The 16,472-nt window shown below is 32.2% G+C and overlaps 2 protein-coding genes across 3 annotated transcripts; one reads left to right on the forward strand and one right to left on the reverse strand.

Moving 5' to 3' along the window:
- The first annotated feature begins 3,482 nt into the window (after positions 1-3,482).
- Positions 3,483-8,023, forward strand: LOC148311543 (uncharacterized). Of its 2 annotated transcripts, none has more exons than XM_088256478.1 (5): positions 3,483-3,695; positions 4,416-4,605; positions 4,855-4,972; positions 5,786-6,439; positions 7,689-8,023. In XM_088256478.1, the coding sequence occupies exons 1-5, from the start codon at positions 3,640-3,642 to the stop codon at positions 7,970-7,972; spliced, it is 1,302 nt and encodes a 433-aa protein (XP_088112604.1). In that variant the 5' UTR covers positions 3,483-3,639; the 3' UTR covers positions 7,973-8,023. The 2 variants fall into 2 exon arrangements, with proteins under 2 accessions (XP_088112604.1, XP_088112605.1); XM_088256479.1 differs by having other exon boundaries at positions 3,483-3,574.
- A 911-nt stretch (positions 8,024-8,934) lies between these two features.
- LOC148311544 (uncharacterized) lies at positions 8,935-11,922 on the reverse strand. The gene is made up of 4 exons (XM_088256480.1): positions 11,784-11,922; positions 11,085-11,186; positions 10,023-10,204; positions 8,935-9,082 (listed from the first exon to the last, which is right to left on the reverse strand). The coding sequence occupies exons 1-4, from the start codon at positions 11,857-11,859 to the stop codon at positions 8,996-8,998; spliced, it is 447 nt and encodes a 148-aa protein (XP_088112606.1). The 5' UTR covers positions 11,860-11,922; the 3' UTR covers positions 8,935-8,995.
- Positions 11,923-16,472: the final 4,550 nt, after the last annotated feature.

Genomic DNA, 16,472 nt, shown 5'->3' on the forward strand with positions numbered 1-16,472 from the left:
TTTTTATTAAAAAAATATATTTTCAAATATCATTTGAATATTCATTGCAATACCATATTTTCCCGAATTTTATAAATATGACGAATTATATATAGTTTTGACGAATTATATGAATATAGTTTGTAATTACGTAAGCGCAAACATTGTTGTGTCTAATTGATTTTGAAAATTTAAAAAAAAAATATCCGTGAAAAAATGTGGAAAAAAGCCCTGCTTATATGAAGGCACGGTGATCGCTCCTGCGCTTCAGGGACCAGTCCAAGGTGTAAAATTACTAATATTTATTTTCACCCCCCCCCCCTGGGAATCGAACCCGGGTCTCAAGCGCGGTAGCTAAACATGATAACCATGCACCACGGAGGCGGACTTTCTGTATGACATTCTTATAGTTCCATTGAAAATCGTTTTAAAGATAAGTTTGCAGAAGTGTAATAAGTGTTGCTTTGCGTAGGTATTATTTTTTAACATATATGTCACTTCCTAACTACAAAGCAATAATAATTACAATATTTCAGGCTATTGCATAATTCCTTGTTTTCTATGTTCACCCTTGTTTAGATAAGTACTTTTCCAACCAATCATGTACTTAAAAAGAGAAAACATTATTTTATCACATGGCTTTTTTTTTTAAAACAACTATTTTTAAAAATACAACATGTATATAAACATATATAAAAACAACACATCGCTCACTCCTTTCAACAATGTCATAAATCAAAAAACTTGATTTTTCAGTTTAAAAATATAATAAAATGTACTAAAAATAAATATCAAGCCAACTTATTGAACTTTGAACTGTGCAACAGATCTTTTTAGGTAAAACCTGAATGTTTTTTAGTATATTTAAAAAAATAATAAAACAATACCTTTTCTTCAAAATCCAAAAACACTGTCTGCCCTGTAGCGGGTAAATATTAAGTTAAAAATATGCCGCTTTTGCTGGGATATAGTAATTTTTCTGGGCATTCCGAAAACGTGCACAACTGAAAATTGACGATTTTTGATTTATGACGTTCTTGAAAGGAGTGAGCGATATGAGTTAAAAAGAACTAAGGTCTGTTTTTTCAAAAAATAATTTAAGCAACAATTTAAAAGGAAACAAACTTATGATAGAATACGGAACACTACTTCATTCTTCAAACCCTTATCCGCACCCCAATGGTGCATAGGGCAATGCATCATATAAACACAGTGTTATGTTGATCGTTAACACATGAAGGAAAGGTGATCAGCCCTCCGCTTCAGGTACCAGTCTAATATAAGTGATTTTTCACTTAATAAATATTAGAGTGAAAAATCACTTATATTTATTTGACCTTACCCTGGGATTCAAACCCAGTACCTCCAGTACGGTAGCCAAGCGTGCTGACCTATTAGCTTTACTGTACTACAGAGGCGGACTTATTAGCTTTACTGTTTATTTAATAAAATTTTCAATAATTAATACATACTTACAAATTACATTTTTACCTTTGAAAATTAAACAACTGATTTAATGTTTTTCTCACATTTTTTTACATTAATTGGTAAAATCGTAATACATATCGCTCACTACTTTCAAGAACTTCATAAATAAAAAATCCACAATTTTCAGTTGTGCATGTTTTCGGAATGCCCAATAAATGTACTATATCCCAGCAAAAGAGTCATATTTTTAACTTAATATTTACCCGCTACAGGGCAGAAAATGTTGTTTTTGCATTTTGAAGAAAAGGTATTGTTTAATTATTTTTTTAAACAAACTAAATATTTTTCAAATGGAGAAAAAACCTTCAGGTTTTACCTAAAAAGATCTGTTGCACAGTAAAAAGTTCAATAAGTGGCTTGATATTTATTTTTAATACATTGTGTTATATTTTTAAACGTTAAAAAAGTTCTCCTAAATAATCAAATTTTTTTTATTTATGACGTTTTTGAAAGGAGTGAGCGATATATGGATCCATAAAATAACTAAACAGCATTGAGGAGATAATATAGTGCAAAATTCGCCAGTAATGCATATAAAATTAAACAATAATCAAACTGAAATCCTTTTTATCTTCTTCTTCTAACTGTTTTACGTAACCAATAGTGCATAGGGCACTACGTCGCATTGATGCAGTGTTATCTTGATATTTAAATACGTGAAGGCGGGGCGATCAGTCCTGCTCTTCAGGTACAAGTCCAGGGTGATACTAAGTAAAATATTACGAGTAAAAAAAAACGTTTATATTTATTTTGACCCGAATGGGAATCAAACTAGAGACCTCCAGCACGGTAGCCAAACGCAATCCAAATTATTTCGATATTCTTCTCTGTTCTTGAGGTAGTATTTTATAAAAATGGATCCATTTGAATTATTAAAATGATTTTTATCAACTAGTACACAATGGAGGGAGTCTACAACAAAGGATTTGTATATGCCACACCTCTAGATGGAAGAGTCCAAAATAATGAAAAATGTACATTATTATGGCTGAAAATCGTATAAAAAATTAATATTTCTGATCGTAATAGGTAAAAATTCAATCTTAAGTGATGCATTAAGAGTTTTCTTCAAAAAATATGGTAAGAAAAAAGTCGGGGACGAATCACACACACCCATATTGAAAAGAGGTAAAACAGATATTAGCAACAACAAAAAAAAACACCAAAAAATGTATTCACATATCATTTTTTTATTAATCTATAAACGCGTGAAGTATAAATAAATTAACAACATTTATTGATTATTCAATTTGCAAAAAGACAAAGAGTGCCATTTTTGGACAACAGGAAGATAAAATCTTTTCGAGAAAAGTAATTTCCGCAAAAAATAATCGGCGTAAAAGTAAAAAAAAAACTAAATGTAATAAACGTGTGTTTTACCTGTAACTCCGAAAAAGGATTTGATTATAAAATAAACTCCGCACGAATAAATTCACCCGCCTCGCACGATCTGATGAGATTTCTTACATCATAAATATAAAATATAATGATAGGTCAATAGGTAAAGCAACATGCGCACAAGTGCAATTGATGCATTTTAATTGAGTTTATTTGATTATCTCAAAACGATAAACAATACACCAGTGAGATGAGATATTTTCGCGATATCGTTACTTTTTAATCAAATTAATAATCAATCCGCTCCGGACGCGTAAAGGATTGAAAATGATGGGCCGGTTTTTCATTTCAAATATGAAGTAACCTGTTGTTTCCCCTTCCCGTCGATCGGCCATAAATCACCATAGATTATGTGATAACACACAACAAACACACATTAACAGCTGACTTGAAGAGCTACAGGAAATGTATTGCTGGTATAAAAGTTTGCAACTATAAACGAAGTGAATTTGAGTTTGTATTTGAGACTTGGAACAATGATACAAATAGATTTATCTTTTTTATTAAGTGTCATAAAAAGTTTTTCTGATTGCCAGCTTTCACCTGTTTCTGCAGTGATAACAATGACAACAAACAAAACCTCAAATTGATGTATATTGTCTATGACGTAAATTTTTGACATTTCGCAGTTTTCCATTCGTAAATTCAATTATTTCGCGCTACGGTTTGTAGTATTTTGCCGATCGCCCGCGGTTTTCTACAAACCTAGGTAATTGAGTTGTGTTGTTATCGTGTTGTTTATATTAAAATATAATTTTAGCACAAACATATCTAATGGCATCTGCTTATTCGCATTTAATAAAACTATATCAGCTGGTGGCTCTTCAAAAGTGAGTATATCTTTCTTTTTTGTTCTTTGGCCCCTATCCGCGCCTTGATGGCGCATAGGGCATCGGATCGATGCGGTGTTAACATGGTGATAATTTCCATGAAGGCAAGATTGAGTCTTGCGCTCAAAATTCCCTGATTTAGGAGTTGAATATATTTGATGGGAAACGTTGGTGCTGTATGAAAAAAGAAATGGAGAAGGAATAGTAGGTAGGAAAAGGATAATAGCAGAGCATTCTAACATGTGTGGAGAACCCTCGATGAGAAAAGTACCTCACAAAACTAAATGTAGTAAAAGTTAACCTCACTATTTAAGGAAAAATTGTTCCATTTTCTGTTTATTTATCATCTTTAAGAGTTGTGGAAGTAAATTGTTGATGTTCTAGTGGTTGTATATTGAATGCCAGTGAATCTGGGATAATGCAGATGTATTCTCAATGCAACCAAAATTATAAAATTGTATTAAGAAGAAATGTTTAGAAATTGTATAAAAAAATGTAATTATTTTAAATTAATAAAAATAAATTCTTATTTTAAAATTATATGCTGCCAAACTTGCATTGTGTTGCTAATCGCGAATCATTTGCTAAAATACTTCTAAATGGCAATACAGGGACAATGGGTCTCCCTACCCGGATATAAAATCCCAAACCTTTTGCCAACTTTCAATGACCCATAGACCAAAAACATTTGTCTATTGTGATTTTTTAATTATTTTTCAGTTATGCTGCCGAGAAAGAGGAATTAAGGAAAAGCCTCCCTTGTAAAAAGTTGACCATGAGGAGATTTTCTCCCGAATTTTGTTGTGTTTGTAACAATTCAGAAAATTTGAGGAATTTACATCACAAGTATATTTACGAAGATGAAATAGATGACTATGTCGACATGTTCTCCACCTGCTTTAACATGGAGGTAAATTAGACTTATTTATCTTCCTTACGAAAATGGCGCTATATAAGTTATCCAATTTTATTATTATTATTATTAACTAATCTTTAAATATCCGTGAGTTTGTACATAGAGTCATATTGAATAAAGTAAAATAAATCCAGGTCGTATTTGATTATTTGTAACAAGTATTTTATATTTTTTGTCAGTTTTGAATCAAACATGTAATGAAATTGCTTGAAATTAAAGAAAAAAATTACTTTTATTTTTTAGGTAATAGACAATGAGAAACAGGGAAAGATTTGTGAATCTTGTGTGATAACTCTGAAAGATGGAGCTCATTTCAGGAGATTATTAGAAGCTGCCGTGCAGACACAAAATGAGGCTATAGGTAATAATCTGTTGCCTTTATTTTTAATTAATAATAATTTTTTCGCCTCCATAGTGTAGTGCTTAGCGCGCTAGGCTACCATGATGGAGGTCCCGGGTTTGATTTCCAAGAGGGTCAAAACAAATATTAGTGTTTTTTCAGCAATTTTTAGGAATTTTTAGGCTGCATAAACTTTTTCTTTATAAGGACTAAAGTCATTTATGACCATTTCAGGTTATAGTTTTGAAGATAGCCCCACATTTTTTTAAATATATTTTTCATTATAATAAATCCACATTTTGTAAAAAATAATTGTGTATACACAATTATTTATTACAAAATGTGGCCTCAGTGAATATTCCCATGCCGAGGGCCCATATTACAATATTTATTTATAAAATATAATGAAAGAAAATTGTTTATACAGTCAAATATGACATAGCCGAATGATACAATCTTTTTCAAATCTACCCACCTGTATTATCCATTTATGAATAGCTCTTTTATATTTAGTTTAAATTTTTAATGAATTTATGGATAATGGAAACAGGATGTACAATTGCATAATAATCGTTATTTTGGAAATTAAAAGAACTTTATTTATATTTAAAGTATTGATAAGTATGAAATCAACATAAGTAATATTTGATTATTACTACTAACGAAATCTAAAGGGGATTTGTAATTTAGTGATCAATACAGTGGAGCCCTGGAAATCTGAAATTCCGGAAAATGCAAAGAAGATTATGAAGAAAAACATTTATAAGAAATCATTTAAAAAACACGCAAAGACTGAAGAACACTGCTGAAATAATGTTGTCGTATTTGTTTCAGCTGTAGATAACTTGATGGCCACAACCAGAAATGGAGAGTGGTCAAACCTGGTCGGACAGGAGCCGCGGGGGACAAAATACGGGAACAAGACTATTTTCTGTTCTCGAATATCGAAAAAAACCTCCACCAATATCAAACCGAGTCTACCGAGAGGCTTGACCGTCTGCCCGATCTGTAGCGTCGAATTTGACTCTCACTTTGATCTGACGCGACATCACTCTTCCCACTACCTCAACTATCTCTGTAAAGTCTGCGGGAAGGGGTATCACTCGCTGAATAACTACAAACGTCACATGCAGTTGCACTCGAATCGGAAGCACCCTTGTCAGCTCTGCAGCAAAGTGTATTCTACCAAAGACGCGTTGAACCAGCACGTGCAGATACACCACAAGAAGATGAAGCTCTACCGCTGCCGCATGTGCCCGGAGAGATTCTCCGCCAGTTCCACGAGGCAGAAGCACATGTTGGACAAGCACGGGGTGGACTGTCGCAGGTTCGCCTGCTCCGAGTGCGGCAAGATCTTCTTCACGATCCAGCACCACAATTCCCACGTGAAGAGAGCCCACCTCAACCTGAGAGAGCACGACTGCCATCAGTGCGACAAGTCATTCTACACACCCAGGGAATTGAAGTCTCATTTAATAAAGCATTCTAGTAAGTTCAATATCTATTTTCAACATTCATTTTACTGTTTGACATAATTAAATTAAAAATAAAACACTTGTTTTTTTGCCAATTTTATATTTTATTATGACTATTTTCTAAAGCTACAAAATGCTTCCATCTATAGGTATAAATATCAACTCTCAAGTATAATTTTTTTTTAAATTTTCTAACATCCAAGTGACTCTGAAATCTAGCTACGGCTTATGCAACACCGCTTATAATGACCCTACTCAGGCTTAAATTTTTTAAGTTTCATAGCCTATGCCTACTCGTGAGTGAATTTATTCTTCTTTAATATGTTTAAAATTACTATAATTTATGTAATTCATGAGTGAAAATTCTAGGCAAAAACAAGTATAAATATAAACTTGTTTATAATTATACCTGTAGATAGAAACATCTGTAGCTTCCGAAATTGTCGTAATAAAATAAAGCTCAAGTGCTAAAAGGCGTTTGAATGTTAATGGGTAGAATTGGTGAATGTTACATGTGTGTTAAAACATAACTTAAGCCAGCCTATGACAGTCGTAAGCCCTGTAAATGCCCAGACTTCCACATTCTTTCTTATCCATCTATGTTGAGATGTAAAAAAATAATATATTAATCTTTTAATCCCTTAACATTCGTTTGGCGGACTACGAAAATTAAAAATTTGAAACTTAATCAAAACTATTTATTAAAAATAGGAACCGGTTACATGGCACTTAAGTTTGGTTTATTAGAAATGAATGTAAGAGAAATTTAATAATAAATCACTAATCCGCACAGCTATTAAATATCGCTCACTCCTTTTAAGAATGTCATAAATCAAAAAACTTGATTTTTGAGGAGAACGTTTTTAAAGTTTAAAAATATAATACAATGAATTAAAAAATAAACATCAAGCCACTTATTGAACTTTTTACTGTGCAACAGATATTTTTAGGTAAAACCTGAAAGTTTTTTTCTCCATTTGAAAAATATTTAGTATATTTAAAAAAATTATTAAACAATACCTTTTCTTCAAAATGCAAAAACAACACTTTCTGCCCTGTAGCGGGTAAACATTAAGTTTAAAATATGCCGCTTTTGCTGGGATATAGTATATTTTGTGGGCATTTCGAAAACATGCATAACTAAAAATTGACGATTTTCGATTAATGACGTTCTTGAAAGGAGTGAGCGATATGTCAATATTGTGCGATCCACAAATGGCATCGTATCTACAAAATATAGTTATTTATTCACAATTTTTCAGCCCTCCGGGAGTTTGGCTGTGAACAGTGCGGGAAGACGTTCAAGTGCAAGAAGAACCTGACGGACCACATGAACATCCACTCGGCCGTGCGCAAGTACACGTGTGAGATCTGCGGGACCAGCTTTGTTCACCGCGCCTCTCTCTCGGCTCACCTCAAGTCTCACTGCACGACCGCAAGCACCCTCCAGGCAGACGCGCAGAATCTGCAGCTTGAAGCGCACTCCTCCAGTGCTGCGGATTATATGGGACAATTGTTTTTTGTGACACCCTATGACATTAGTTAGCAAATATGAATACAAAAATTGATACCAATAAAATACAACTGAATTTTCACATGTTCTTTACAAAATGAACATCGTACATTTTACATCGGAATATATAGAATTTTTGTTTATATAAAATGTACATCAGTGGGCTTATATGAGATTGAAAAAATTATACCCTTAATTTATACCCTTGTATATATATATATATATAGAATATATATATATATATAGAATTTTTGTTTATATAAAATGTACATCAGTGGGCTTATATGAGATTGAAAAAATTATACCCTTAATTTATACCCTTGTATATATATATATATATATATATATATATATATATATATATATATATATATATATATATATATATAAGGGTTATAAAAAGTAGAACGTCCAAGTGACTCTAGCTACGGCTTATCGTGACCCTACTTAGGCTTCTACGTAGAATTGGTGAATGTTACACGTGTGTAAAGTGATCACTTAAACCAGCCTATGACAGACATAAGCCCTGTAAATGCCCAGACTTCCATTTTCTTCTGCGTGTATGTTGAGATGTCAAAAATGTATAATATAACTCCTTGGAGATAATCGAGATTTGTGAACAAGTATTTGGACACACTCAAAATGTTATGAATAAATTTACATCGGCGGGCGTATATGATGAGATTGGAAAAAAATTAACCCTTTGCATACCGCCAACTCAATTGAATTCCGAGACTTATTAGTATTTAACTGTTCTTATATGATTCTGGTTTAATTATTTGAAAATAAAACGCCAATTCATTAAAAATATTGAGTTTGAGGACTTTATTTGCATGCCGCCATAGCAGCGGCACTCGAGTAATACGGTCAAACCATGCATGCCCCTTCTATGGCGGTATTCGAGTGCAAAGGGTTAAAATACCATTAATGAGGTTTTCATTGGCTGGTGCTTTGTCTAGGAAAGGGGGAGTAAATAACAACAAGCTTCCATCAAGAAATTTTATTTTATCGTATTTTATTTTACAAATTATAAAAATAATTAAATAGTATATGACATTATTCTGCGATTATGCAATCTACTTTGAAGCATTGGAAGACTGTGCTATTGTCTCCAATTAGAGAAAATTCCAGATTCACCGCAATCTGCAATGTAAAAAGGAAATGTTTATTAAAGACTTACCTTAAAAACCAAGCAAATTTGTACTAATAGCAAAAATGCACGCATTTAACAAATACATTCATAATTTCTGTACCAATTGTTTGATTATTGTGATTTTTATTATATTAACTACCAAATACCAACTAGTCGGCTTTTCACTGCCTACCGTATACGACCAAACATCAATTAGTTAGTTTTTCGACTCAACATACAGGAAATAATTCTCACAATTATGTGCATCACTACATCGATTTCAAATTTCAACTTTTAATTTAAAAAAGGGTATTTACTAGGAAATAAAAATTTAGAAAACATGTATGTCCTATTATTTGTCAAAATTTTGTATGTTAAAGATAATATTTTTTTAATAAATACAAAATGTACCGTAGAACGGGGCTACTTGAACTTTGATGTGTTACTTGAGCCCAGTACAAGAAAAAAATGTATTTGGTCTACAATAATGAATGTATAAGTGTCACCTGTCAGGGAAACAATGAATCATGTCGATACGTTCATTATTGTACCAAATACAGATCTAAATATTTTTTTTGTACTGGGCTCAAGTAACACATCAATGTTCAAGTAGCCACGTTCTACGGTATCTAAAATGAATCACAGTTCATAATTTCAACTGCAAAAATATTGTCTTCATATTTTGACAAATAATAGTGCATATTTCATTTTAAATTTTTTGTCCTTTGTAAATTCCTTATAAAAAAAATCCTTATAAATATCCTTTCTAAATGAACAGTTCAAATTTTAAATTGATGTAATAATTGTGCGAATTATTTCTAGTGCGTAGGGTAGATAAACCGACCAATCGGTGTTTGGTTGTTTACGGTTGGCAGCGAAAAGCAGACTAGTCGGCTTTTGGTAGTAAATGTGTTAAGCGACAGATAAATTCATAAAAATAGTGTGGATTACCTTAGGGAAGGGTGCAACGCCCATCTCCAAGTGGTAGGTAAGGATCTCATCCTTGGCTATCGGGCAGTACCCGTTTGTGATGGAGTTGCAGGCGTCGGCCTGCTCCCCCTGCAGTGGGTAGGTGATAGTCAGGGGGCCTACTTTAGCCCGCACTTTGGGAACCAGGGTGACAGTGTTGATTGCTGAAATTGGTATCACATTTATTATTTATATGTTTGCAACACCTACTTTGCGGTATAGCATTTTGTGGGTACTGGCAAAAAACGTTAAAGTGAAAATATGCAATTTTGATTTCAATGATGCAGTATTATAAAATTTTCAACGTTCTATAAACTACAACATTTTGAGTGTGTCCAAATACTTGTTCACAAAATTTGGATTATCTCCAATTACAGGAGTTATTTTCATATTATTATTATTATTATTATAATATTTTTTTTCACTTTACACACGTGTAACATTCACTAATTCTACCCATTATTAACAACCACACTACTCCAATTCTTGGAAGTTCTATATATATGAACCAATTTAGAAACCTTGTTCTTGAATCACTAGAACTTCACTAGAGACATCTATTGGTGAGATGTAAAGAAGCTTTTTACTAAGCAGAAACTCTTATATTAGTATGTGAGGTCCGAATCCTGGATTATAATCACACACATGAGAAACGCCAGAAAATAACATTTTCATTTTTATTATTAAGCTTATAATTTGACCAGATAATTTATTTACAACATTTTGAGTGTGTCCAAATACTTGTTCACAAAATCTGGATTATCTCCAATTACAGGAGTTATTTTCTAAAAGTTATTTTTAGTTATTTTTTTAGTTCTATAAACTGGCAAAATACACTAAGAAGTTTGAAATGTCATGTTAATGTTGTTTTACAAGCAAAGTTTAATACTTTAAATTTAATATTTAGTGGGTATTTTATTCAGGCTAAAAGCTTTAAATAACAGATTTTAGTGCTTGGTAATTTTAAATTAAAATTTTACTCGTACAACAATACAATTTTATATCATTATGTGTGTTGGGATATATGGATGGGTTATAACTCACGAGATTTGAAGGTAATATCCAGGACGGCCGTGCCAATCAATGTACAGGGTTCCTCATCACACCCTTTGATATTAACAAAAATGGGATCTGGACCACCAACACCTAGAATTTGCAATCAAACAAAATAAAGATTTATTTATAAACTGATGATTTGAGTTACACTTCTATAGTTGATACCTTTGATACACAAGCAAACAACACTCCCTAACTTGAGGTTTTCATGATACGAGTTGTCGCCAGATCAGTTTTTTATGCGAGTTACTTGAGTGAGCTTTATTATTCAAGTTCAAAGTGTCACACTTCAAATAGGTATCGACATACCTATTTCTATTAATGAGGACGTAGCAAATCTTGGTCACAACTATCGTCAAGAAAAGGCAATTCAGTTGGCTTGGCCATGTACTCCGCATGTCTCCCAAGAGCCTTCATTAAGCTTGCCTCTTTTACAAGGCATCAGGTTCGCGCCACCCAGGACGACCACTGCTAACAATTCATCGGCAGTTCTCATCTGAACTTCAAGATGTAGACCTGACTTGGGAGGATGAAAGGGAGCTGGCGGCCGACAGAAAAGCCTGGAGAAAGTTTGTGGACTCCATGTGATCCACACAGAGAGCGGAATAATATATAATATTTAGACATGTATAATAATATATAACATGTTTTAATAATAAATATTATTTATAGAGTAATAAAACTTACATTTTGTGACAATTGTACCCGATGAAAGGGATACAAACGCCAAAATAACACCGAGCAAATATATCTTTGAGCACATCGTGATTTAAAAATAAATATATTTATCAATGAGACTAAAGTTTTACATATATTTTAACCTTTTATATGCTATAATAATCTTATCTCTATCGATTGATAATAAAATACATGAAACTATCAAACAATTACTCAGATGTTTGTATTTTTAAGCTACAGGTGTTCGAGATTAGGAATAATATCATTATAAGCTAATATTGGTTTGATTTCCTCCGATTACAAAACTAATCCAAGTGAAATATATTTATGGTGTTGCTGTATATTTTTAAGTACTCACCCTCCTGATTATTTATTTGGTAAGTCACCCACTGATAACCGTATGCTCAGTGGGATCTGTAAATTGTAAAGTGTTATTTGCACTCAACGGAGGCTGTTGACATGGCTAAATACTTACTATATTATTTTTGACATCTCATTCTTTGATATTATGGGCTGACGACCGTCATAGGCCATCAGCCCTGTAAATGCCCAGACTTCCATATTCTTCTTTATCTTTGATGAGATGTCAAAAATAATATGAAAATAACTCCTGTGATTGGAGATAATCCAGATTTTGTGAAGAAGTATTTGGACACACTCAAAATGTTGTAAATACTTACTACATTATTTCTAAATCAATGAATAAAATAAGTTCTGGAAAAAGGTTTTAAGTTTTGACCAGAATATTTGAGAACTTTATGAAACACATTCACAAAATTTGGAGCGCTTTTAACCATTTGAATTGAGAGAAGTAACTTATAAACTTTTTTTCGGTTACACAATTGGGATGGTATGTGTTTCTTTTTTTCGGTTTATATTTCTTTTCAGCTTAAGTGTTTGACGTAAAAAATATTTTAGGACCTAGAAATACGCAATGCTCTGCCACAATTATGAACTAATTGGCGTGTTTAGCTTTGATCAATCGAATCCAAAACTAAATTCAGTAACGTCTTATTTTAAACGTTGAATATCAAGGTTTGTTAAGATCTTATATAAAGGTCACGTATTTCATGGAAAAGAATACAAACTTCTATAATTGATAGTGATGGGAAAGCTAGAAGTACACGGAGGAGCTGGGAGAAAGCAAAGATTGTGGATATACATCATTCGTGTTTGGACCAGGATAAGAGGGGTTGTTTTGGACGGCGTAGGGCCGCGAAGCCTTTGCCAGAGTGATTGCCACTGTTACGGGAACTCACAGGGGACAAGCAGAAGAAGAAGATTTATAAATTTGATCACCCATGTCTACATTACTGCACGCAGTGCTATCTTGTTTGTTACATGAAAGCAATGCTATCTATTACCATTCCAAGGTGCTGTTAAGTAAATGTTCTTCTTCAAACCCTCATCCACACCCGATGGTGCATAGGGCACTGCATCATGTAAATGCAGTGTTATCTTGATCGTTAACACATGAAGGGAAGGGGATAAACCCTCCGATTCATATACCAGTCCAGAGTAATATTGAATAAATATTGGAGTGAAAAAATCACTTTTTTTTTATTTATACATATACATTTATTTAAATCACAATTTATACATATATTTTTACTTACATACTTACACAATTTATACTTATATTTATTTTACCCCCCCCCCCCCCGGGAATCGAATCCTGGACTTCCAGAATGGTAGCAAAGCGGGCTGACCATTACACTATAGAGGCGGATATCTGCATTTATCAACGCAGTGCAAGTTTGTGAATTATATGAAAGCAAGATGGTCAATTGAATTTCCAGGGTTTATTAAATAATTGTTACAGTGAAAAATCATTCATATTTATTGTGAACTAGGATTCAAACCCGGGACCATCACACTTCAGATACGGACAACTGGTTTTACAGGCAGTTACCAATGCACAGTACAAATAAGAAGTCGCATTTTAAGCAATATAAAAATTATTTTGAGTATTCCATACTGAGATATTAGTCCTGAATTTTTAGTACTGCCAAATCATCCTCATATCCTCATCACATTAGTGTCTTGTCACAAGCTGCTATCAAGTGTATCCATAATGACGGGAGTTCAAAAAGCTGCTCTCTGGCATTATCATTGTACAGTGAGGCGTCCTGCCCAACATCTTGGCCATGCTCCAGCCCAAGAAGACCGAGAAGAAGGCGCAATAATACGGCGGGTCCACTTTCCCCCCTTCAGACTCAGCTGATTGACAAATTTTTCTTTAATATAATTTTCTCTCTCTCATTATCATTTTCATATTATGATTCATATTGGATTATGATCCATATCTGTGTGAGTGCCCTTGAGGTAGTATTTTACGAAAATGGCGTTATATAAATCATCCAAGATTATTATTATTATTATTAAGGGGTGAAGAACAGCGATTTATAAAATATGATTGCATACTCCATCCAATTCTTGATCTATGACACTTCAACTCCTATAGTTCTCGCCCTTACATAAGTACTACACAATGGAGAGTGAATGAATAAAACAAAAGCTTCAATTTTTACAAAATTTATTTACATATCACATTTTTTAATTACAATTTTAAAACTTATGATTATTGAAAATATATTTGTATTTATAAAATAAATTAAAAAAAAAAGAAAAAAAAAAAAAAATATATATATATATATATATATATATATATATATATATATATATATATATATATATATATATATATATATATATATATATTATTTCGGCATTAACTTTGTGGTAAGACATGTTACAATGATTAAAGTTGACTTGAGTTTTATTATACACTACATGTTTCAGAAGTAAAACTTCCATCATTCAGGTCTGTATAATAATATAGTATATTTTATATTTTAGTTATTATATAGACCTGAATGATGGAAGTTTTACTTCTGAAACATGTAGTCTATAATAAAACTCAAGTGGTAAAAAACAAGTGTTTTCTTTAATCATTATATATATATATATATATATATATATATATATATATATATATATATATATATATATATATATATATATATATATACATATATATATATATATATATACATATATATAAATATATATATATATATATATATATATATATATATATATATATATATATATATATATATATATGTATATATATATATATATATATATATATATATATATATATATATATATATATATATATATATATATATATATATATATTTATATGTATTATTTGATATCTCATCATAGATGAAGAAGAATATGACAGTCTGGGCATTAATGAAATAATTGGTAGAATGCTGAATTACACAGTGAAAAACGATCACTTTAACCACCCAATAACAGGTCGTAAACCCTGTAAATGCCCAGACTTCTATATACTTCTTCATCTCTGTTGAGATATCAATAAAAACATCCTGATATAAATAACTTTTAAGAGCAAATCCATAATTTGTGCACACTTGAAATCTGTACTATGAATTGAAAATATTCACATATAGATCAATAATAAAATAAGTATCACAAGTATTATCGGAAAATCAATAATAAATAGTGATAATTCAGAGTCCAGTCTTGTAGATGAGTTTAAAGCATTGTTCCGCTGCGTGTGTGCCGCGGCACACTGGTGTACCGTGGTGATTAGTTGGTGTGCCTCGGAAAAAAAGGTCTAATTTTTTGAAGATATTAAATAAAATTTGTTTTGATATTATATATTTTCGCATTATATTTTGATAATAAATCAATATCAAATAAACTTTGTTTTTATTTTATTTGGTGCACCTCTGAAATTTCTTAATTTGGCAGGTCGGCTGTCCAAACTTCAAACACAGTAAGGGACATTTTTTTGTAGTACGTTTTTTTGCATTTTTGGACTAAGTAGAATCTACTTAGTCCAAAGATGCAAGAAAAACATACTATAAAAAAATGTCCCTAACTGTGTCTTGAGTTTGGACATCCGAAGTGTACCTTGAACAGAAAAAAATAGCGGAACACTGGTTTTAAGCCCTGGACTGTAGGGAAGTACATAGATATCTATAGCAAACAAACTAATATGTATATATGTTAGATTAATGTTTTTTAATTTCATTAACCTTTCAGAAACCCTTATCCGCACCCCAATGGTGCATAGGGCACTGCATCATATAAACACAGTGTTATCTTGATTGTTAACACATGAAGGAAAGGTGATCAGCCTTCCGCTTCAGGAACCAGTCCAGGGTTAAATTTAATAAATATGAGAGTGAAAAAATTCCACTTATATTTTATAGAATAAAATAACAACTATGTAATTTTTTCCACAATAATATTATTTGACCAGCAACCGGGTTTCGTCGAAATCGACATCAGACTCGACCGCTTATATTTATTTGACCCTGGGAATTGAACCCGGCACCTGCAGTACCTGATCGTTCCACTACGGAAGCGGACAAAAAAATGGTAGGTAATGTTCCTGTGCCATTACATTTTTATCCCTTAGCAACAAGCGCACACGTGCTTGTCTTATCAGAAGATATTGAGTCAGACGTAGCGTACAAATCAATATCTAACAGGTGCTGCAACGTAGCATTGGGTATACAAAGTCAACTAATCACTGACCTGGCAGGTGCAGAGCTAAGTATTCTTATCACGTAATCAAATGTAAGTACTGTCACGTCTTACGGAAATATCATTGTAAAATAAACAGATTTCTTTATAGCTTTGGTTATTATATAA

Source organism: Brachycentrus maculatus, unplaced genomic scaffold (genome assembly GCF_059751285.1).
Source record: "Brachycentrus maculatus isolate JH-2025_06_01 unplaced genomic scaffold, ASM5975128v1 h1tg000061l, whole genome shotgun sequence".
NCBI classification, from domain to species: domain Eukaryota; kingdom Metazoa; phylum Arthropoda; class Insecta; order Trichoptera; family Brachycentridae; genus Brachycentrus; species Brachycentrus maculatus.